The sequence below is a fragment of the Pelodiscus sinensis genome, chromosome 15 (assembly GCF_049634645.1).
Source record: "Pelodiscus sinensis isolate JC-2024 chromosome 15, ASM4963464v1, whole genome shotgun sequence".
Lineage (NCBI taxonomy): Eukaryota > Metazoa > Chordata > Testudines > Trionychidae > Pelodiscus > Pelodiscus sinensis.
The window spans coordinates 18,949,225-18,973,665 of record NC_134725.1 but is presented as its reverse complement, the minus strand read 5'-3'; the positions used below and the strand labels follow the sequence as shown (position 1 = coordinate 18,973,665).

Below are 24,441 nucleotides of genomic sequence, written 5' to 3'. Positions count from 1 at the left end.
ATCTCACAGAGTGACAGAGAGCAGATGCTGACTGAATGTGGCCAGAAATCTGGACCTTATGGTGCAATGACACCAGACCACTTCCTGCTGGGTTGGTGTAGAAAGGTATCCTACTGTGGAGGACAGAATAAGGCAGGCCTCACCTGAAACCTTGTGAGCAGGATTAAAAAGTTGCTCTATGAGAGCTTTATGGAGCTGTGTAGGGGGGAAGGATAGCTCAGTGGTTTGAGCATTGGCCTGCTAAAGCCAGGGTTGTGAGTTCAGTCCTTGCAGAAGCTATTTAGGGATTTGGGCCAAAAATTTGTTAGGGATGGTACTTGGTCCTGCTGTGAAGGCAGGGGACTGGACTTGATGACCTTTCAAGGTAGTTCTAGGAGGTAGGCAATCTCCATTCATTTATTATTTATGTATTGCTCTGTCTCCAGGCACATGAACAAGCTGTTCCAGGGATTTCCCTCCCCCCCCCCCACTGTGTATGCATAGTAGCCGCTACAGATCACACCCTTAATCCACTTTTAACAAGATACAAAATGTGAACTCACCAGAAGAGGCCTCCCTGAGATCAGTGCCTGAGTCTGAGATGTCCTGCGAGGTGGGGATCGTCTCCAAAGTTTATAAAAATGTTCTTGGCTCTCTGTGACATCAGTTGCCCCACTTGCCTGCTGGCCATTCTCCTCCTCTATGCTGTCCTCCACACTGCTGCCCAAGGCTGCTAGAAGAGTGTCTTGGGAGGAATTCATGGACTGGTTAGGGAAGCTGGTCATGTCCCCATTTCCCCTCCAGGGTCGCATGCAGCCACTCATAAAAACAGCATGTTTGTGGCGATGCTCCAGATCTTTGTTTGTCTCCTTTGTCTTCTGGAATGAGTGCCTCAGCAACTTTATTTTCACTCAGCACTGCTGGGCATCCTTGGCGTATCCTTTCTCCTCCATGACCGTTGCAATCTTGGCATAGATTGCGTGCAGGAGGGTGGGGGGACCTCAAGCCTGGGGGCTGGATGTGGCCCCTGGCTTGCCTGGATCTGGCCCCACGGAATTCCAGGGGATTCCACGGTATACTTTCAGAAACACTGGTTTAGAGAATCAACCTAATGCTGCTAAATTCTACCTAAACTCCTAGTGTAGACCAGGCCTTATCATATTAATTACTAAAACCACACCACCTCTCGCTACATTCAGGTCAGCGTATTCTTGTATAGATTTGGGAACTAGAAGCTATGTGGCTGTCCCTAGCTATATGTTACTGAAACTGCAATTCTGGTCCACTCAAATGAGCAGAGCCAGCTCTTCAGGCATCCTTCTGTTAGCTTTCTACATGTTGCTTGTGGAAAACAAGAATGTAAAAGGGTAACTCTGAAGTTTGATGTCCCAACCTGTCAGAGTACTGGCAGCACAGATGGATTTGACCATTTTATCCTTTGACAAATGCTGGCACAGTGCAATAACCTTTTAAGTGTGGCATTTGTGAATAGTGCGTATCTTGTTTCTTTCACAAACGTTAAAGACTCTACTGATGTGATTTTTTTATAAACTTGATAAAGCTTAATACCCTTCATGTGTGAGGAATTTTATTTAATCTGCCTGCTTCTATTTCACTTTGCTTCAAATTTAACTTCAACTTAGTTCTTATTGTGAGGAGTTGGATGATGTAAACAAAAGATACAAAAGTGCACATGTAGGGCCTTTACTGTAGCACCCTGAACTACAAAGAGTAGCAATATTGTCATTGAATCTTGGCTAACCATTCAAAACACACACTTTTTAATATTCAAGAACATTACTTTTAATAAAAACAGCTCACACATGTGAAACTTATTACCATAAAAGGCCAGATCCTTCACTTGTGTGAATTGGCATTAACTTCAACGAAACTATGTCATTTCACATCAGCTGAAGACCTGACTAAAAATGTGCACATTCAAAGGCTCCTGCCCCTATCAATAAACTCACGTTCATGTTAATGCTTCATTACAAAAATTAAACAGCACCATTTTCAAAGATTAGCTTTTCCCAGTGAATACATCACAACAATACTTTGATCTTTCCAATATTTTTTCCAGTGATCTTGCAGTGCTTTACTAAGATTTCAAAGTATTTTCCTGCTCATACAAAGCAGGCAAATATCCCTGTTTTACAGATTGGAAAAGAAAGACACAAAAAGTAAGGGTACGTCTAGACTACATGCCTCTGTTGCCAGAGGCATGTAGATTAGGCTACCAGGAATAGGAAAATGAAGCGGTGATTTAAATAATCGCCACTTCATTTAAATTTACATGGCTGCCGCGCTGAGCCAACAAACAGCTGATCAGCTGTTTGTCGGCTCAGTGCAGTAGTCTGGACGCGCGGGTGTCAACATCAAAGGCATTTGTTGACCACCCAGGTATGCCTCCTGGGATGAGGTATACCTGGGTGGTCGACAAATGCCTTTGATGTCGACACCCGCGCGTCCAGACTACCGCGCTGAGCCGACAAACAGCTGATCAGCTGTTTGTTGGCTCAGCACGGCAGCCATGTAAATTTAAATGAAGCGGCGATTATTTAAATCGCCGCTTCATTTTCCTATGCCTGGTAGCCTAATCTACATGCCTCTGGCGACAGAGGCATGTAGTCTAGACGTACCCTATGTGATTTACCCAAGGTTTTAGAGAGAGTCTGTGGCATAATTTATAGTAGATCCCAGATTTTTTTAATCCTGAGCTTTGCCCACAAGACTGTCCCACTTGCCCTTCAAATTAATAGTTTTAAAATGGAGTCTGAAAAGACTTAAAATTGACAAAATAACCTACTGAATTAAACTGTTCCCTACATTTCATGGCTTTGACTTTGACTTCCCATTCTTTTAACTTTTATTTTATGAATTTTCTACAAATAGATCTTAGAATTTTCTTTAATGGTTGGCTAAAGAGCCACGTAGCTTATGCCCGAAATGGAAGTTTCATATGTGTACATATTCCAAATCTAGATTTACTAAACCTGGTATTAAAAGAAACGTGGGCATCAATTTACCCTGAGGCACATCTTGACTTAGTTTGTTAATGTTGTCACCCGTTTGAATTCTTGCTGTTTAAACTAATAATGTTATTATTGTGGCTCTCTGGATCTCTGCTGTACTTTATGAAGCACTATTTCATGGGAAATAATAGTTCCCTTAGGGAAGGAAAGCTGGATTTAGTGTTGTGTGCAGAACATGGAATTGGCAAACATTGTTAAGGAGTGACAATTGATTGAACAGTGGTTATGAGGGAGCTTGTGGTGATTCTATCCCTATTCCTCCCAGCATGTGTATTGTTGTGAGGAGGAGTCTTAGGAGTCCTAGAATTGGAAACTATAAATACAATTAGTACATTGATTTTGATTTCAATGGCTGTTTTTCCAAAGTGGAGTGGAACAGTAAGTCTAAAACTGTAATTGTTTCTAAATCCAAAATACCTATATTGGTTTTTCACATTTTGATCTGATAAGGTTAAACTGTTTTTTGGCTTATGTATTAGTTCAGAAGCTCCACCACTTCAAAAATGTATTTCATATTGGATTTGCTGTGTGAATCTTTCTATTACTAAGAAAATAATCCTTGTGTACCATTTTGAAAGAATCTCTCTAATGCTGGGATGCAGTCACATTGTACTTACGTCACTACTTAACTCTCACATCTGATTTTATTCTTGCTTTTGTTCATTTAAGTGCCAGACCCTGCTCTTAGGCCAGTGATGAACATCTATGAGACTGTCTTGCAAAATCAGCACTGCTGAGCAGTTGTGTAAATGCATTAGCCAACATTGAATGCTGAGACATTTGAGGGAAGGATCAAGCCTCTTGTTTGTATCTTTTGTTATACAACACAGAATAAGTTTCTCTCTACACTGCACCGTAGTTCGAAATATGCAATTTGAGCTACACAAATTGCGTATCTTATTTTGAAATAACCTGCTGTTCCAAAACATCCCTTATTCCTCGTGGAATGAGGTTTACAGCAACATTGGAATAGCAACCCCGAATTAATGGGCTTGCTGTTAAGATACGGGATGGCTGTTTTGGGCTACTGTGGCATCCTGAAATAGCGTTGCTGTGTAGATGTAGCCACATCACTTACTGAATGAAGAATTTTTCTACAGTAGGATTTGTAATTATCTTGTTTGTGAAGGGTTATTAGAGATTCACTGAGGCTGGGTCTGCACAGTTTCCATACAGATTTACCAATTGAATGTAGGACTCCATGAATTGATGGACTCATTGCCAAACATGACATAACGGTGCTCTATCTGCTGAAGGCATGCTGCTCCACCTCTGCAGAGGCACTGACTTTCTGAGTTTCTGGGAGGTGGCATGGTCCACACTGGCTCTGTCATAGCTCCGCTCCCTCTCTACCCGTTTTCTCAACATCCTACTCTGCCTTTTCCCACCCCTGCTTCACCGCATCCCACCCCTTTCTGCCTTTGCTGCTCCTCCTTTCCTCCTCTGGACTCTGTTGAACAGCTGATCACTAGCAGGCATGAAGGCCTGGGCGGAAGGAGGGAGGAACTGATTGATAGAGTTCAGCACCCACAGTTTTTTTCCTGGAGTGTTCTAGCCTTGAAGCACCCAAAAAATTGGCCCCTTTGGTGGTCTGCCTCTTTCTATGATTTGGCCCACCAGCCAAGATCACTTCAAAAGTCTTTCCCTTTTCTGGGGTAGTCCACAAACAAAAAAGCAAAGGGAATTAATGCAAAGAAATGGAATTAATAAGAGATGCAGGTAATGACTTCCTCTCAGGTGTGTTAGGATCTGGCCCTTCCTTCCTTCAGGAAGGCTTCAGACAATGGTTGTCTGGTGGCCCTTTCTCAGATGCGGAGGGGTTGAATGTCTGTTCGCTTCCCTTGCCTGCCCCAGAGTATGTGTGTGCCTTGCAGGTGTAGTGGGATGGAGCTCGCTGAGCCCCGAGCAGCTCCATAACCCCTTGTTGCTCAGTGTGGGGTTTGTATACATTGTCACAGGCTCTGATCTGTTTTTTGTTTTACTGAAATGTTTAATTTAGTACTCACCTGAGTGTGGAAGAAATTTTACTGGTGTAAAAGAGCTTTCAATTGGTATAATTCCATCCACTTTTGGAGAATTGTATTGCTTTAACAATTCCAAACTGGGATAGGTAAAGCAGTACAAAAGCGATGTGCCGTTCAGGTTATTTTTTATAAATAAAATAAAATAAAATAAAATAAAATAAAATAAATAAGATTTCCACATTTTCAACTGACAATGCCTTTAGTACAAGGATCTTTTGTTATTGCCATTTTTAATAGACTTGTCTTTTTAATTAACATGGTACTACATAGTAGTAAAACAGGTGTCAGACTCTTGCCACCCTAGCATTGTGCCTTAGAACCAGAAAGAACATTTTAAATAAATTTCTCCAGCATAGGCATAACAGCATATCCTGTGTTGTTCTAAAATCAGAAAATAAGCTCTGGTGTTTGCCCTTTTTTTAAAAGAACTTAACCAAGGCATTAGGGAGATGGTGGAGGTGGGGGAGGTTAAGGGGAACATGAGGGAGGAAAGACTTGAGAGATCCCCCAAGCTAGATGCTTTTATCAAGACAACTTGAAAGCCCAGATCAAAATGTTATTAATCAACCTAGTTAAAAGTAACCTCTAATCAGTCTTTTTCCACTGTGCAAACATGGTTCCGGCTGCTCAAGCAAAACCAATCTGCGGAGAAAAGATACAGACTGTTTTATGTTTAAGAGTCTGATCATATATTTTTCTGGAGCCAGCTGAAACAGAAGAGAAATTTTAAGTAAGTAAGTGTGTGTGTGTGTCGGGGGGGGGGAGGGGGGGGCGGTGTTTATGTAAGGAACTTTGCTGTCTGTTGTATTTTGTGTCAGTAATCCAGTGCCAGCATTTTTCTGTTCCACATTAATATTACAGTGCCTTTGTGGTGGAGTGTTGGAACAAAAGCTCTTGCCAAAAGAGACATTCCTTTTGGGGAAGTGAGGTTCAAGCACAAGATCAACTCAAAAGTATAGCAGAATACACAGTAAGAATGCAGAGCTACAAATAGAAATTAGTGCAAATCTTTCTGGGGGAAAAAGCTACCACTTAAATCAGTAGTGTTACACCTGTTTAACATCAAGTCCATTGTTTTGCTGACCCAAATAGCATATAGGATACTCAATAGAGTTAGTAAGCCATTGGATCACTTTTTTGCTCTTTGCTTTCAAATTACAGAGATTAATCAGTTTCTCTGATAAAAGCAACAAAACCTATCTCCTAAGATTCTCTGCCCTGAACAACAGGGCTACGTCTACACTGGCATGATTTTCCGAAAATGCTTTTAACAGAAAAGCACTTTTTGCGGAAAAGCATCCGTGGCCAATCTAGACGTGGCCAATCTAGACGTGGTCAATCTAGATGTGCTTTTTTGTGGAAAACACTACCATGCTGTCTACACTGGCCCTTTCAGGCAAAAGGCTTTCGGAAAAAGACTTTTGCCCGAACAGGAGCAGTATAGTATTTCCGGAAAAGCACTGATGATTTTACATTAGATCGTCAGTGCTTTTCCAGAAATTCAAGCGGCCAGTGTAGACAGCTGGCAAGTTTTCCTGGAAAATCAGATGATTTTCCGGAAAAACTTTGCCAGTGTAGACACAGCCCAGTAGTATAGGCTTGTAGAATTGAAGTGCTGAAATTTAGGGGTCAGCTAAATTTGATATTGTAAGTGATAGATGCATTAGAAATGCATATATATTTACAGCTTACCACAGCAGTGGGAAAATATATAGCCTGATATAAAATGAGACTTTGCTTGAGTACTTGGAGTATTGTCTTCTCTTTCCATTTCACTGCTCAGCACCCATGCAGAGTACACCAAGTCCCCTTTTTGCCAGGTATGTCATTTCATTTTGTTGAGCTACTGTCTACAGAGCCCCTTGGCTCTAGGGAAGTTTATACTTTTCTTTCCGTGGGACTAAAATATTTGTGCTCATATTAAGGGATTCACACGCACACACACACACACACACACACACACACACACACACACACCCCCCACACCCCACCCTTCCCTATGGGAAGCTTGCAATTGATGCTGCAACCTTTTGGTTGTGCCAGGGAGACTGAGCTCCCTCCCCCTTCCTATCCCTTGGGGAGAATGACAGCATGCTGTCTAGAGGCTTTTCCCGCTGCAAGAGGGTGCGAAGCCAGTTAAGCATCCCTTTCATGCCCAGACTCTGCACCCAAATTCCCTATCTCACTCCTTTCCCTCCGCCAAGACCCCACACCTCCAGTTTGCTCGGACACTCTCCCTTGTTCCTGCACCCTCCCTGCTGGCCAGACACCCTCCTTCCTGGCCAGACACTCTCCCTGCACCCTTCCTTCTGCACCCATTCTACACCCTCCCTTCTGGCCAGACACCTTACCTCCTAGCCAGAGACTCTACTCCCAGCCTGCCTCTGTACCCTACATCGCACCCAGATCTCGCAACCTTTCCCCCTTCTGCACCCCATCCCTCTTCCACCCATTGGCAGCCCTGTCCCACACAATGAACCCCTCTTTTCCTCCCCATCCCAGAGCCTAAAGGGGTCCATAAAATCCACTAACTCTGGAACCCCAGAAAAGTAAATCTGGCCTATGGGAAGCCCTGAACTAGGAATGTTAGGGAATAGTCGACTATCCGATAAGCAAAACAGTATTATTTACTTGCTTTCCCCACTCCTTGCTGCCTCTGTGTAGTTAAGGCATTCAGCACCTTGCAGGAGCAACTCATTAGGATCAAGTGCATTACCTACTGAGAATTATGGACATCAGAGTGCAAGCAATTATGGACATTGAGTCAAGTCACTGTATGAACTTTTACTAGTAAGTTTCTTCTGCAAAATGAATTTTAAACTGAAAAGTTAATAACTAAATTGCTGAGAGTTTGGTCGTTGTCTTTTTCGGGAAGGGGAATGATGATTTTTATTCTCCTATGATAATTTAGTTTTGCAACAATTGCGTCTGTGTTTAAGAACATATTCTTATCTTGATTCACCACATTTTAGTCGGGTTCTATTAACAGTGTAAAAAAGTCACCTTCTGTTACACTCCTTTGCTATGGTGAAATAAGTTGATGTTATCCATAGTCACCAATCAGCATCTACCTCGCGTTCACATTTGTGTGGCTTCTTTTTACTCTTCATCCTTTAAGTATGTACTCTGCAACTTTATATGGTAACTATTAAATTCCAAAGTGCTGTTCATTGTTTGTCGGAATGAGAGCAGCTGTCTCTATGTGAACAATTATAGCTCTTCAAAACTATGACCATATTTTCCTTACACTTTTTGAGAATAATTTTGCAGTTTCATTTGGTAGAACTAGGAAAATTTTGAAATTTCTGTTCGTAAATTTCATGTGGGGATTTTGTTGTTGCCGAAACACTTAAAAATGAGCCTAATATTACTCAAATACTCAAATTATTGGCATAGAAAGGGAATGATAGTAGCTGCAAATGCTTAGCTCAAAGTTGCACACAACTTGGAGAACACTTTAAATTTTTGCAAAAAATACCTAAACCTTCATATTTCTAGAATTTCCATTTCTATTGCCAAAATTTTACATAGCTCTGCTAACAATACAATGTTTCTTGGTAGGTCATCTATATTGAGACACTTCGAAGCTGAATTTTATACATAATACCAACCTTGTAGAACCAAGACCCAAGAAAACTGAGGCTGTATCTACACTGGCGCGATCTTGCACAAAAGCGGCCGCTCTTGCGCAAAAACTTGCTGCCTGCCTACAGTGGCTGCGTGTTCTTGCGCAAGTAAACTAATGTTGTAATGTATGAAATCAGGGCTTCTTGCACCAGAACTCTGATGCTCCAGCTCAGGAATAAGCCCTTTTGCACAACTGTTCTTGTGCAAGAGGCCACTGTAGACAGGCAACATGAATTTTTTGCGCAAGAAAGCCCTATGCTTAAAATGGCCACCAGAGCTTTCTTGCGCATGAGAGAGTCTACACTGGTAATGATGCTCTTATGCAAAAGCACATCTCTTGCACAAAAGCACATGCCAGTGTAGACGCCCTCTTGCACAACTACTTTAACGCAAGAACTCTTGCGCTAAAGAGTTTTTACGCAAGATCACGCCAGTGTAGACAGAAGGCATTTTGCACTTTAAAAATGGATTTTTTTTCACTATTTGTGCTACTAGTTTAGTTTTTCAGTTTAGTTTAATTTTTCAATTTCTTTCAGTGTGGACCATGAAAATAACTAGCCACTTTGGGAGAGGGATATTAGTGTTTGTTATTTTAGTTTTGTTCTTGTTGTGCTTTTTTGGGGGGGGGGGGTCATTTCCACTTTCTGGTTCTCGTGCGTAGTTCTACAAAGTTCAGGATGGGATGCTGACCGGGAAGGGTTTAAATCCTGACAATAACTTGTTTGCATTGGCTCTAAATGTGTTATTAATTTGTGTTCTGATCATGTAGTTTCAACTGAGCAGGCAGAGGTCCCCATGGGGTGTGTCATTGAAGCTGAGGGGCCAATTCACCTGCAGGATCAAAATTGTGTTTTATAGAGACAATAAACAAACAAACCCTCACATTTAGAATCCAAAAGATCAGTCTTTTTTTTAAATCAACAAGAAGAAGCACTTCCCCCCCCCCCCCCATGACTGCAAAACCAAACCCTCCTGTCGCAGGTCCTGTTGAGTACCCCCTCTTGGCCACTCACTAGATTGCTGGGGATGGGGCAGGTTCAGCTGTGTTAAGCCCTTAGACTCTGAAGGAAATCCAGGCACTGCTGCTATCTCAGGGCCTTTCCCTGTCCGCAGATCTTCCCTATGGCAGATAGTCCAGCTAGCTGTGACCACATAGCCCCCTGCCCAACCCTTAAAACCAGGACTGACCCTGAGACTTCCTTTGTCGCTTAAATGCTTCCTCTCCTAGAATGCCAGCAGGGGTGTGTGTTGTGGATACACAGGACAGCTCCAGGTGATAAGACACACTGACACTTTGCCCAGGGTTCTAACAGCACAATGAAATATACAGATTTGTATAAAAATTGTCAGCTCTGCTGCACTCACTACTCCACACCACTCTTTGTGCTGGGATTAGAATTGTCTGGGCATGAAGTTGACAACTTTCCCAACTAGATACCATTTGTAGCAATAGTGGGACTATTCCAGAGTGTTCCTATTATAGTACATAGCTGTCCTTGTTTTGTGACAGCTGGACTCCTTCAGGCCGGAGTTTGTCCTTTTAGACCTTGACTCTTTTTTCCCCTTCCTGAATCCTGCCCGAAAACTTCCTTTGTGTCTCTGAATCTTCCTCCTCCCGTCTAGGGTTGCCAGATAGTTTCACAAACAATACCGAACATGGTGGGGAAAAAAATTGGTCGAGGAAAAAAAAAAGAGAGAACCCACCAGACACAGCAGGGGGAGGGGGAAAAGTGTCCCCGCCAGCCTTTTGTCCGAGAAACACAGAAAATATCGGTATTTTCTCGGTTTGTTTTTAACCGAACAGAAGATGCAATTGCCAGACTGTCCAGTTGAAAACCTCACGCCTGGTAACCTTAACCCCATGCAGGGAAGGGGTGGGGGGCTTTCCTTTCCTTCCCCTCTTGCAAGGGATTCCCCCCGCCCCCCCCCCCCCCCCCGCCTTTCCCTCGGGTCCCGCATACCTCCTTAACTGTTAAGGAGGCATTGCAGCCAGTGTAGGGCTAAATAGGGCTACAAGACACTGCTCCTTGCTGCAGCCAGCCTATTGCAGGGAAGGTGTTCTGGGGCTTGCCCAGATGTGGCCACCCCTTCCTCCCTAATTATACCCCATTCAGGGAAGAGGTTGGTGGTGATTCTCTTCCTTCCCACTCCTGTGAGGTATCCCCCGCCCCCACCTTCCCTCCAGTCCTGCATGCCTCCTTAACTGGTAAGGCTCCAGACTGCCAGAGGCTAGCCGGCCTATTCAGGTAAGGTGTGGGGGCAGGGGAGAGGAAGGGGAGATGCTGTCCCTGCTGTGGCTTCCCCTTCCTTCCAAAAGGTGCCCCTTGCAGAGAAGGGGCTCAGGGGCTTCCCTTCCCTCCCACTCTGGGAATGGATCTCCTCTCCTCTCCTCCCACACACCTGCTCATGGCAAAAGGAGTTTTGCTGGCAGCCTTTGTAGCAGCTTGAGCCTGGGAAGGAGCTGCAGCCTCTTTCACTGCCAAGGAGGCTGGGGGAAGTTTTTAAAGTGGTCTCAGGGACACCCCGCCCTCTCTCCTCCCCGCCAGACACAGCAGGAAAAAAATGTCTCCACCGTCTTCCCTTTGAGAAAAACAGAAAATACCAGACATTTTGCATGTCCGATATTTTTTTGTTTGTTTTTTTCCCGGAAAGAAGACTCAATTACCGGACTTTCCGGGCAAAAACCAGCCACCTGGCAACCCTATTCCCGTCCTTTTTAAAGATTAAAATCACCATTTTGGTGTCTTGATTTTGCTGCTAGTGATTTTCCACTCCTTCTCCCTTCAGTATATATGCTGGAATGGGAAAAGTGGAAAAAGTATCTTCTGGCTTCAGCTAACTCATTGTCATTCAAGTGTTTCCACCTAGATAGGCAGCCGTTAAATTCTAACAACTCACTGTTGTCCCTTGTCTGGCAAACGCACAATACAGCCCTGTTAATCAGTGATGATGAATTCCACTTTTATAAAGAGGCATTCAGGGATATAGCAATTTTTATAGTAACTACTTCATAATATTAGCCAGAATACTTAGCTTGTAGAGCAGTCACATCTTCCTTTTTATTATATTCTGCTGTTTTGAAAGCTAAAATTGAGCTATATTGTAGAAGGAGTTTGTAAATTAAATTGACTGTTACAATAGACATTGCTGCATTCCTGAATCTGATACAAGTCTGGGTTATTTTACTAAAAGTGACATCATGGTTATGGATCAGATATCATTCTGTTGGTAGGCCAGGTCTACACTGCAGGCCTATATCAGTTTAACTGTGTTGCTCAGGATGTTTAAAATCTACACTTCTGAGTGACTGACCTAACCCCCAGTGTAGGCAGTGCTGGGTCTACAGAACAACTACTGCATCTCAGAGAGGTGGAATAACTATACCAATAAGAGAAACTCTTCCATCAGAGTGATGGTGTCTTCACTAAAGTACTGCCGCAGCCCAGCTGTACAAGTATAACCGCCCAATTGTAGCACTTTATGTGAAGACAAGCCCTTTCTATCACTGTTGCAAGGCTGGAATAATTCACTGATATCAGCGGACTTACACTACTGGGTTGTGTCTAGACTGGCCAGTTTTTCCGGAAAATCAGCCGCTTTTCTGGAAAAACTTGCCAGCTGTCTACACTGGCCGCTTGATTTTCCGCAAAAGCACTGACGATCTACTGTGCGAAATCAGCCGCTTTTCTGGAAAAGCTTTGCTGCTCCCATTCAGGCAAAAGTCCTTTTTGCGAAAAACTGTTGCACAAAAGGGCCAGTGTAGACAGCTAGCTAACGCTTTTGCGCAAAAGCAGGCTAAACGGAAAAAAGTGGTTTGGATGCCAGGAGACCCCGTAAGAGCCCCGGACTTCCTGGTAACCTGAGATCTTAAAGCAGTTGTAAGCTGCTGAGCACACGTGGCAGGAGTGTGCCTCAGACCTCCGACCTGAGGTCTGCCACGGCGCCCCTGCCCTGCCCAGCAGCCATCTGAGCCAGCCATGGCAGCTCCGGGTGCTGAGCCACCTGCACCCCCAGCACAGGAGGCCCCCAGGGACCGGAAACGACGGGGCCCCTTGTGGTCCCCCAGGGAGCTGGAGACCCTCCTGGATCTCTGGCAGGAGGAGGAGGGCCTCCATGGCATTAGGTCCTGGCGCCGCAATGCCGACATCTACGACCGCATGGCCCAGGCGCTAGCCCAGCACGGACATCCAGCACCAGAACCTCGAATAGGTCCGGGCTAAGGTCAAGGAGCTGCACCTGGGTTACGTGCGGGCCAGCGAGGGCAGGGGTGCAGGACCAGACACCTGCCCCCACTACGACCGGCTGCATGCCATCCTTGGCCAGCCAGCCCCACAAGCCCTGAACGTGCCTGTAGACACCTGCTTGCGCCCCCCCCATCACCCGGACCACCGAGGCGGGGGAAGGAGACAGCAGTGCGTCGGAGGAGGAGACCAGCATCGCCACCCAGCAGGCCCCCTCCAGCAGCCCCTCTGAGGCTGGGGAAGGATCCACCGGTGAGTCTTGCACTTTGCACTCACAAGGGCGAGAGGCAGGGCGGGGGAGGGAGGTGAGCCAGGCGCCCGGAGGAGGGAGGGGGAAAGCATGTCACGCAGGCCACTTGAGCTGTACGGGCTGTGTAGCATTAGGCAGCAAGCAGCACGTGCAACCACGTGCAGCCTGGTGACGGAGCGGCACGTGGCCACGGCAGGCAGCTCCAGGGCACACCTGGGACCGTGCTGCTCCCACACATGCGGCGGGACCGGGGGGAAGGGTGGATGCCAGCTGGAACCGGCCAGGGCCCCAGGGACTCAGCCCAGAGCCCGCACCTCCGCCAAGGGTGCAGCACGGAGAACGGCACACTGTCCCATGCCTGGCTGTGAGGCACAGCCAGCTGCTATTGGGTACACCGCAGCGTTACGGTCCTGTGACCGTGGACCCCCACTGAGCCCCTCGCCTGCTCCCGGTGCCTTGGCTGGCTCCCCGAGGGAAGTCCCCACTGCGGTCACACATGTCCCTGGGCTACGTGTGTGAGGGATAGTGCGAGAGCGAAGGGGGGGAAGCGCTCGGGCCACCCTTAGGGCCGCCTGAGTTTTGCTGCAAGGATGGGACCCTCCCCCCCCCCACTCTTCTGGTTCTGTCCAGGAGATATCCCACGCGATGGGGATCTGAGAGCCCAGACCACCTCTGCCAGATGTGCTCCCAGGCACTATGTGAGGATTCATCTCGCTCCCTGTCAAACACCAGTGATTAGCCCAAAGCCTCACAGTCTCCACCAGCAGGGAGTTCCACAGGTTAACGCAACTCAAGCACCTTCCTGCCCTCCATGGGGCCAGAACACAGACTGATGGTTACAATACATGGAGGAGGACCCTACTTCAGGGGCGGTTCTCCTTGCAAACATACAACACGGGGGTAGGAGGGGAACCGAGTGGGCCCAAGCCACACAACTGTGGGGTCACCTGGGCTCAGGGGTGGAGGGCATCAGGGGTGGGGACAGTGGCCGGCCTGCCTGACTGACCCATCCTTTCTTCTCTTCCCTGCAGCGGGACCAAGCACAAGTCAGGGACCCTCCAGTCCAGCAGCAGCGGCATCCCCAGCTGCCGAACCACGCAGGCATAGGCTCCGCCACCGGGACCAGCTCCTTCACTGGCATGTGCAGGCCGTTGAGCGAATCGAGGCTTCGATTCGCAAGCGCGTCGAGGGGGACCTGCAGTGGCGCTAGGAGGCCTGGGCTGCCTTCCAGGCCCAGTGCACGTGCATGGCTGACTCTGTCGCCACCCTCACTGTGCACATAGCGCATGCCATACATTATGGCATGGCCTTACCCCATTCCTCCGCCATCCCTCCCCTAGCACTGCCCATGCCCCCTTCTAGTCCTGCAATGCCCCCTCCTCCAATGCCCCCTCCTGCCTCTGCAATGCCTCCTCCTGCCGCCCCTGCAATGCCCCCTCCTCCAATGCCCCCTCCTGCCCCTGCAATGCCCCCTTCTCCTGCCGCCCCTGAAATGCCCCCTCCTTCAATGCTCCTCCTGCCCCTGAAATGCCCCCTCCTCCTGCCCACCTCCCCGTGCAGCCTGCCCCAATGCGGCCTACCTTGCATGTGCAGGTCTGCCCCCGCAGGAGCGCTCGCAGGGGCCACCCCTCCCAGGAGTAACTCCTCCCCCTCCCCGTCCCAGTTGAAGGTCTCCTCTCCCTCCCCGTCCCAGTTGAAGGTCTCCTCCTCCTCCTCCCCCTCCCCCTTGTAAATAAAAATAGACAATTTTTCAGTTGAAAACAAATCTGTGTTGGTTATTGTGTTACTCGAGGTAACTGTAATAAATGATTTGAGATTGCAATTAGCCAACTAAATTTAAGAGGATTACAAAATGCGGACACCAAATTCTGTATCTATCACCGGTCGTCCTTTTAAATGGTCATTAGTTTGTGGTGCATAAATAAATACTGACACTTTTAAGTAAAATTTAAACCACAACTATATTAACATAGATAACAAACAAGCAAGAAAGGTTAAAAGACGCACACAAAAGAATATGTAACATAGTCTAGACGCAGGGATGATTGTAGTGTTGCTGGCAACCTCAATCCTTTGGTCCTTCCGGGCCTTGGGAGAGGAACAGCCAGGAGAGCCCTCAAAGACGACTGGAATCGGATACGCTGACTCGAGCCTTCCGCACGAACCACGAATCCTCTTCCTGTTCTTCGGGACAGATTGGATAGGCGATGGTGGCCTAAACCCTAGCCTAACCTAAAAAGAAAAACCCTAACTACGTCCGACGTACCCGACGAACATTCATGATGATGGCCGATGTGCTTGGAACCGACGCTTTACAATTGGGAAGAGGTAAGGGGAGGGGGGAAGGAGAGGGGACGGGAAGGAGTCGTATGGGGAGACCCAGGCGACCCTACTATGGGGCTTGTGCAAATATGTCCATCAGGGCCTCTCTGATGCGCACCCCATCCTGGCGCGCCTGGCTGACGGCAGCTATGTGGGGCTGTTCGAACGTCTGTGCCTCGGCTGCCATCCATGCAGGGAGGAAGGCCTCCCCGCTCCGCTCCACAAAGTTATGGAGCACGCAGCACGCAGCCAGTACCTCCGTTGCATTCCGCTCACCCATCTCGAGACGGGTGAGCAAACAACGGAAGCGGGCTTTTAAGCGTCTGAAGGCGAGCTCCACCTGATTTCGGGCCTGGTTGAGGAGGTCGTTGAACCGGGCCCGGTTCTGTTCCAGCTGCCCTGTGTAGGGCAACATTAGCCAGGGCAGCAGGGGGTAGGCCACATCCCCGATAACGCAGATGGGCATAGGCACATCCCCGACAGTCAACTCCTGCCGGGGGAAGTAGGTGCCCGCCTCCAGCCTGCGAAACAGTCCGGAGTTGCGGAGGATGCGGGCATCGTGTGCCCTGCCGGACTAGCCCCCGTAGATATCTAGGAAGTGGCCCCGGTGGTCCACGAGGGCCTGGAGAACAATCGAGCAGTACCCCTTCTGTTCATGAAATGGGCTGCTTGATGCTTTGGGGCCCAGACGGGGATGTGGGTTGCGTTCAGGGCTCCCCCGCAGTTGGGGAACCCGAGGGCAGCGAAGCTGGCCAGCGTAGTGTCCACGTCATGCAGGCGGATGACTCTCGGTAGCAGGACATCATTGATGGCGTGGACGACCTGCAGAAGGGTGCAGAGAAACACAAGGGAGCACATCACATAATGCAGGGGTGAGTGTGCGCTCCCTTGGCCCTCCTCCCGTGAGTCCCTCTGTCCTCATGCACACACACACACACCAGGGCCCCCTTGCCCCATGCCTCCCCCCCCCCCAGCAGGCCTGTGCAAGGAAGGGATGGCCCAAACCCTTGGGTGACCCTGCCTGGAGTCTTGGCTGCCCCTGGGCATGGAGTCAGCACCCTCCCCGCACCCTACTACCCCTGGGACTTACCTCCATCATGACGACACTGATGGTGGATCTTCCCACACCGAATTGCTGTGCCACCGAGCGGTAGCTGTCCGGGGTGGCCAGCTTCCATAGTGCGATTGCGACCCTCTTGTCGACAGGCATGGGTGCACGCAGCCGGGTGGTGGCTCTCTGGAGCACAGGGGTGAGCCAGGCGCACAGCTCCAGGAACGTCCGCTTTCGCATGTGGAAATTCCGGAGCCATTGCTGGTCGTCCCATTGCCCGAGGACCAGCCGGTCCCACCAGTCCGTACTGGTGTCCAATCTCCAGAGTGGCCTCTCCACCCTGGGGTGCAGATGCCACAGGGTCGCCATGGCCTCCCTGGTGAGGGAGTTGAAAGCGATCTCTGCCTCCTGGTCCTGAAAGACAAGGGCACCGGCCTGGAGCCCCAGCTGCAGGCACTCGAAAATGGCCAACGGGCCAGAGCAGGCACATGGCCACCCATGGCTCCATGGCAGACAGAGCAGGGCACAAAAAAGCATAATCAGGAAAAAGCAGTAGGGGGCAAAAGGGTGGTGTCCCCAAAAGTCAGAGGGCAACCACAAAACCTGCTATGGCTGCCAGTCCCTGCCAGAGGTCCTAACGCACGGAGCAGGAGACAAACGACTGTCCGGTGAGACCCCTTTAAGCACGTGTCTGAACGGAGCTCCTGCCCCCGGAAAGGTCTGGTGGCCTTTTGCCCTCTTCAAAATGGTTCCGGGGTTCTGCTTTTGCGCAAAAGCACGCCACCAATCTAGACGCGCTTTTCCGCAAAAGCGCATCGTTATAACGATAACTCCGGGACCAATCTAGACGCTCTTTTCCAGAAAACCTTTTCCATTAAAAGTATTTCCGGAAAATCATGCCAGTCGTAGACGTAGCCTTGGTGTAACTCAGAGCAGAATGGCCAAAGAGAGCCATCTGCAGCTTGAGGCTGAGTACCAAGTGTAATTACAGCTTTTATTTTAAAATAAATATCTCAGTTTATACATTGTAAAAAGTTTGTCCTTTTTAGACTGCCAAATTGCTGGGTTGAACAAAATATTCTTTTAACTATAGCTGTGGAGATGGAAAATGCTACATAATGTTGCTGAAGTGCTTTTAGGAACAAGATTTAAACAGAGATGTATCTTTAGCCATGAATGACATAATAATGTTTTAGGCCACTATTGTTAAAGGTAGGATTTGAATTTCCATTAATTGTTCTTTTTCTTTGCTAATCTATTTTCATGTGTGAGTATCTCAAGTACATGAAATTTGCCCAGGGCTAAAACTTCAAACACAAGACCTTTACAAGACCCTAACTCTCCTTTGAAAAGAAAATGTAGAAGTTGTTTCAAATGGTTCATTTTTAATTTGCCATTACCGTTCAAAAGCAGGTTTTGTTTTTTCATAAAAAGTAATTAAACTAAATCAGAATCAAGTAACATACTTAACTGCTTTTGGCATTTTGAAAATGAGCAAACCAAACCAACCACCTTCTCCCAATAAAACTAAAAAATTTTGACAAATTAAATGTCTGTAGAAAGACCTGTCCCCTGAATGGTGTCTCACGCAAATATATTCTGCTATATGCTCCCAAAACAACATGCAAGAAAATCATCCAGAAGCTATTTCTGTATGATCAGTTGATTTTGACATGTACTGTACTGCTCTTTGGATGTTTTTGGAGTAATTACTAGGTGTTTAGTAAATAATTTCTTTGTTCTCTTTATACTGAATAAGATTTGAGGGGGTAGAGAACATGTCCCATTACAGTAATATTTGCTACTTGGAGAAGGTGCTTATAACAGTGCATGCAATTTTTCAATAATATTTGGAAATAATGGAAAACATCATGGAGAGCTGGGCCCTGGCACATAATCCTGAACATATTTGAGATGAATGGCACTTTTCTACACCAGGGTGGCTTCCACAGAAGTTGAACTGTTTTATTTAATTAACTAAAAGAGGGGTCTCTTTTGTTCATGCTAGTGAGATGCATTCTTTCTTTTACCAAACTCTAATTTAATATGTTCCATGTTCTGTGGGAGACACTTCTTTCTAATTTTTATATTACAACTGATGTTAGTTAAGAGGCCCTAGTTACTAACCACCTTGCCAATATTTGGCAATCCTAGCTGTTTTCTAATGGATTGGCCAGTTGCCAGAAATATAATTTATCCTTCTGGGGTTTATTTTACATGTGACCAAAGGTTTGCATGATTATCACAATACACTGGGATATTTGATGTTAGACTTTCTATGGCAGTTAAAAATGCATCAGTGTTCCTATTTGTGCAATTTAAGCAATAGCAGATAAAAACCGTTGTAAGTACAGCAGATGTCTGCCCATCAACAGATGTGGAAGAGAGGGTCCCAGAGTAAAGGGATTGTTTACAACAATCTTGTCTATATATGTTCTCTGTCTAGGTCAGGGGGATGGGGAATCTCAGACCCAGGGGCTGGATGCGGCCCCCAGCTTGCCTGGATCCAGCCACCAAGGTTCAGGACCCCCAGCATTGGGCAGCCCACGCTGGTGCTCCAGCACCATCCCCCTCCCTTCCACTGTGGCACAATCTACTATGTTAGACCTTCCTAAGCTCTGTTGTATGAGGAGAATGTGGGAAGTGTCTTTTTCCTTCTCGGTCAGGGACCACATCAGTGAAGGGTTTTTTCTTCTCACTTGTGTGAGGCCCCCAACTGATTTTTCAGTGGGTCACTGGCCCCGGACCCAAAAAAGGTCCTCTACCTCTGGACTACATACACTAAGTGGCTATTGAAGGGGGCATATTGCAAAGTTGCTTTGCAGTTGGGGTGGCCATGTGTTTTCCTTCTGGGGGAGACGATTTTTTGCTGATTTTGGTTTTTTTGCATTTCAAAGGTGATAACCTATTGATAACACTGGCTGAAAGCATTTCCTAGAATTGAAGAACTTAAAAAACAACAAATAGTCTAGTGGCTCCATAAAGACTAACCCTGAAGAAGTGAGTTTTGCCCACAAAAGCTCATGATACCATCTACCTATTTTGGTAGTTTTTAAGGTGCTACTAGACTATTCGTTGTTTTTTAAGTTTTTCCTGTTAACAGACTAAGTTGGCTACCCCTCTGAAGCTCTAGAATTGAAGGTAAGATGTGTGAGAAACTGTGGGGTAAGCAAGTTTGTTGTATGCAACTGTGTGCTCCAATCATGCAAAATATTAATGTGTGACTTTTTTGTTTGATTCTCTGGTACCTGGCTCCAGGGTCTGTTGGTGGCTGTCTGGATTTCCCACAGTCACTCTAATTTGAGGCCTGGTAACCAGCAGCGTAGTTAACAGTTCATCCCTAATTACCATTGTTCAAGCCACTGGCTGCTAGAGTGAATTTATTTATTGCATGGGTTGTTTGCTGCAGGAAGCTTGTATGAAAGAGGAAAAAATAGCCTCAACCCATTGGCTAGTCCCTGAGAGCAATGTTGGTTATTTAGTACTGGAGGCAGGGCTTAGCTGGCTGACTCAAACCCCATTGATTGCTTACATCTGAAGGGCAGGGTTTCAGAATGCCTGTTAAATGTCCTTCTGTTCCCCTGCTGTGGGTCAGCAAGTAATCAAGTGATCACACTGGCTAAGTAGGTTTCCAAAGAAAGAGCCTTTTCCAGAGACGTAATGTGCTTTTGAGATGTATATTTTTCTCTTGCTGTATCTTGCAAGATGCAGAAAGAGGGATCAGATCCTAGTCCTGGGAGGCATGGGAATTACTTTTCCTTTCCCAACATCTCGCTAAACAAGACTTTTTTCAATTGAACATGATAAATATGAACTATAAGCACAGCTAACAGTCATTGCTAAAATAATGTACCACAAAGTGCATATTATTGTATTTTTACAGTCATGTATGTGTATTATGGAAGTGCTTGGTAGCAACGTCCATGTGTGGCTAACATGACAAAAATAGATTTTAATTAATTGTAAATCCCAGTTTTCCTGTGGTGGGAATTTAAGAGGGAAGGAGACTGTGATGAAAAATGAATGATCTTCCTTTTGTGTTACTGCAGGAGTCCTGTCTAGTCTGTTTTCAGGGTCCAGGTCCAAAGTGAGGGAATGGCAAACAAGCAGTTTTCCTACTCGGGATTATAAAATGTTGAGATTTCCCCCTCCTCGTTCATAATAAAATCAGGTTAGCTGCTCTTCAGGTTTAGGAGTGTTCTACTGGGAAATTATTTCTGAGGCTATTAGAGAGCCTGTTAACTTTAACAATTGGCGTCCTGTCTGGAAACTTGTATTTATTCTTCTTACAAGGAGCCTTCTGCAATAAGTGGGGGGAGGGTATGGGAAGGGAAAATAGACTTCCCCCAGTTGGTGGGAGTTTTGAATGGGTAACTCTTTCTGTTGTCTCCAGTTAGATTATAACCATTTCTCGGTTTCCTGGGTTTGTGTGAGTCCTTCACACAGCAGCAAAACAACGAGGGAAAAAATTAAAAATAAATAAATAAAAACGTTGGGGAGGGGCGTAGCACCTCACACAACTTGTAACGTTAAAAAAAACTGACTGGGAGAAGGAAGTCTGCCTTTTCTGGGAGGCTGTGGCACTTGAAAGAATAGCATGCAGGATCCCAGCATAAAACGGGAATTCTCTTCCTCTTTCCCTTGAGCTGCGGTGTTTTACGCCAGCTCCAGTTTGTGTGTCAGACTGCTGCTTACTGGGTGTGGCTAGTGCTGTTTTATTGGCGCTTCCAGCTGTGACTGTCTGTCAGTTTCCGCCCCCAAAGAGGACCGGGTTTTCAGAGTCCGGGAGCTGCGTTAGGAGGAGTACGAGCAGCAGCAGCAGCAGCACACCACACCACACCACCACCACGCGGAGGTCAGGTTTGCTTTCTCCAGGGGGTTGGGAGAAATATAGACCATCTGAAGAAGTCCTTTCTTTACTATTCTCGCTAGTTTTTCTTCAGAGCAACTTTTGATTGTGGTTTCTTTTCTCTGAATCAGTTCTCTGTGTAGGTAATCTGCAGAGAAGCTCTCAAACTGCAGATTACAAAGGGGGTGAGTGTGAGAGGAGAGGAGAGGGTATTCACTCAGAAAATAGGCTCTGAAGGCAAGTGAACCGGATTGCCACGCCAAAGGTCTGGGTGCACAAAGAGCCTGCCATAATCCAGAGTCTTTCCCTGATAGGGACTATAAAACTGCCACCTTTCATGAATGCCCGCAGAATTCAAACAGGTTAGTGCAAAACTTGCATTGCTTGCTTCCTGTTCCCCCGTGTCCTTTATACATGTCTTGCATTTATTTATGCATGTCTTTTTGGTGGCTTTTTAGTGTTAGGCTGGGAGGGACGAAAGGAGACAGAGGTTTTGTTTTTTAAAGCAGTGGGCTAAAGGAGAAATCTAAGCTTTTCAAACAGACTATTCGAGAGAGATTGTACTGTTGTCTCTTGTGTTAACTATTTAATGTGTCCCCCCCCCCCCCCAGCAAGCTATTATGTATTTTGACCTTCAATAATGTTCAATAAATCCAAGGCACTCTTTGGCACTGAATAGCTAGATATTGGTTATTTATTTCAAAAATAAAACAACCGTGTGCCACTGTTGAATACTGAGTGGAGAATAAATCTTTTTTTGTGCGGTTTGTCTTTAATTTTGATATTGCGTGTACCAGAAGATAATGTTTAAAACAAGAGTGAAGTTGGTTTAAAGAAACGCTTCTTGCCCATAATGTTACAAAACATTGTGTTCTGTGGAAAAACCTCAACCTTCTATTTTTCCTTGGTGTGGTGTTGTGTATTACAGAATAAAGCTTTTGAAAGTTAAATATAAATAAACCACATGTAGATTTCTGACCCTTGGAATAAGGGGAGCAAAGACACTCTTGTGCATTAATACCAGCTAGCATGTTGAAGGTGGTGGTGTTTCAGCTTGCTTTCATTATCTCAGCTGGAAGTTGTCCATGTGTCTTATTAACACAGTTGAATCAGATTTCTCCCAGAATATTAAAAAAGTCACACGCACACCCCCTCCCCCCTGGCTTTGTGGGAATCCTCGAATGATTACGGATATGCAGATGGTGGTAGCAGCCACCAACCTTTCTGGTAGAGATGGTAGGATTCCTGTCATGTTTAGGTGTTTGCTTGTCCTTGTCTTGTTTGACTGTGGTAGCACCCAGAAGGTGCACTGCTGCCCTGTATCCCTGCCAAAACTGATTGCTCCTTCACACCCCCTCCTTGATCTTCTACATGGCCCTCCCTGCACTTTCTCCTCTCATTGGCACTAATCACCTATGGTTGTATTCCACCTGTGGACTTTTTAAGGAGGCAGGCATAGCACTTTACATTTTTTAATCTGTTTGACTTTGCAACTGTTGTGACAGTTGAGTGATGTGATTGGTTGTTGATATACACAACATTAGCAACAGAAACCTGTCTCCTTGGATATTTTTAAATTGGGAGAAAAAGCAGGAGGTCAGGAGTAGAATGCTAATTCCAAAAAAGGCATATCTGAGGTGACCAGACTTGTATGCTTCTGGGTAGGCAGAAAGGGAAACTGTACAGAGAACTGAATGGAATATTACCCATAACTGCATCAGTAGTGCATGTCAGTTACGTTCTTCATACAAATCTGTTTTTCACTGTCAAAATAATAATTTAGTATGACGGCCTTAATTTTAGATGAGCTCCTGCATGTTTTTAATAAATCGGTTTTATTTCTGTATGGAACCTGGATGTGGTAGATTGAGGTAACTTATAAGTGATACTGTAGTTGGGTATTAGAGGGCTCTTTATTTTAAGAATAGTGGTGTTACTTGAACTGTGTCAAAGTAACTTATTGTGCAGTTGTAGAGAGCACAAAGTGAAATTGGTTTTCCTTTATTATTCTTAAATAAAACTGGCCTTTTATCACTAAATCTCATCTGCGAAACAAATACAGGTGAACTGTTAAGATGTGCTGTAGAACAATCTAAAATAATTAGAATAGAGAGAAGGTAAGATGAGGCATCTATGAAGTGGCAAGAATAGACTAGCTGTTTCTATGTAAAAATGTACTGAAGTAACATGAGGCATCCTTTTTACTGTAATTGTTATCTAGAAAGTAGATTTCAGAAAGAGCACCAAATCTCAACTAGGGTTCAGGCTGTAGTCTTGTATATTTGAGAGTTATTCATCATATACACTGGTGTAACTAAGATCAGAACTAGGCCTTAATTGCTTGAAGTAAACTAATAGTTTTCTGAAGAAGTGGGCTGTGCCCATGAAAGCTCATGATACCATCTACATGTTTTGTTAGTCTTCAAGGTGCTACTAGGCTATTTGTTGTTTAAGTTTTTCCTGTTACAGACTATCTTGGCTACCCCTCTGAAATAATAGTTTTTGGTTTATTTTGAAACTACATGGTTGCACTTGGCTTGCATTTCCACTGGCTGAATATTAATTCTAACTTTTCACGCAAATATTCACCCAGCAATATGACAAATTTTTAACAGAATGGCTGAAATCCTACCAAAAAAATCATGGTTCTTAAATCCATGGTTAAAGGAATCCGCACTCATCCTCCGTCAGCCTCTTGCTTCAATGAAGTGATATCCGTTGTTTCCAGATTTGGAGCAACAGCAGCCTTAGTCACAGTGGAACAATGTCAGATGAAAAATATATTGGGGGTGGGTTCCTTTTCCAGTCTTGAGTATAGAAAGAAGAAATCCAGAGCTTCCAGGTAAAATACATCACAATTACCAGCACTCCTTTTTTCAGCTTCTGCAGATGTCCATGGAGTTGTCCTCTTGTCACTGTTTACAGTTGACTTGGTCAGTCCTCATCAATATTTGTGTCTTGTAATGAACTCTTTACAAGGAATATGGAGTATGAAATTGGTAAAGTTTAGATCTAGTTTTCAAAGCCTCAAGGTTTTGTGAGTGTTTGAGTGTAGGGCTTAGTTTT

At 45.8% G+C, this 24,441-nt stretch overlaps 1 protein-coding gene across 15 annotated transcripts in view; it reads left to right on the top strand.

Moving 5' to 3' along the window:
- Positions 1-24,441, top strand: part of ARVCF (ARVCF delta catenin family member) — a 592,161-nt gene that overhangs the window by 279,404 nt on the left and 288,316 nt on the right. Inside the window, exon 1 of one of the 15 annotated variants that reach the window (XM_075898326.1) lies at positions 20,339-21,381. The exons of 13 other annotated variants lie outside the window; for them this stretch is intronic. Coding sequence is in view for 1 of the 2 variants with exons in the window: in XM_075898319.1 (XP_075754434.1) it covers positions 21,717-21,737 (21 nt within the window). In the remaining variant the exon portion in view is untranslated. Of the gene's footprint in view, positions 1-20,338; positions 21,382-21,402; positions 21,738-24,441 lie in introns of those variants that run through there. One more of the 15 variants, XM_075898319.1, reaches the window with a different exon arrangement.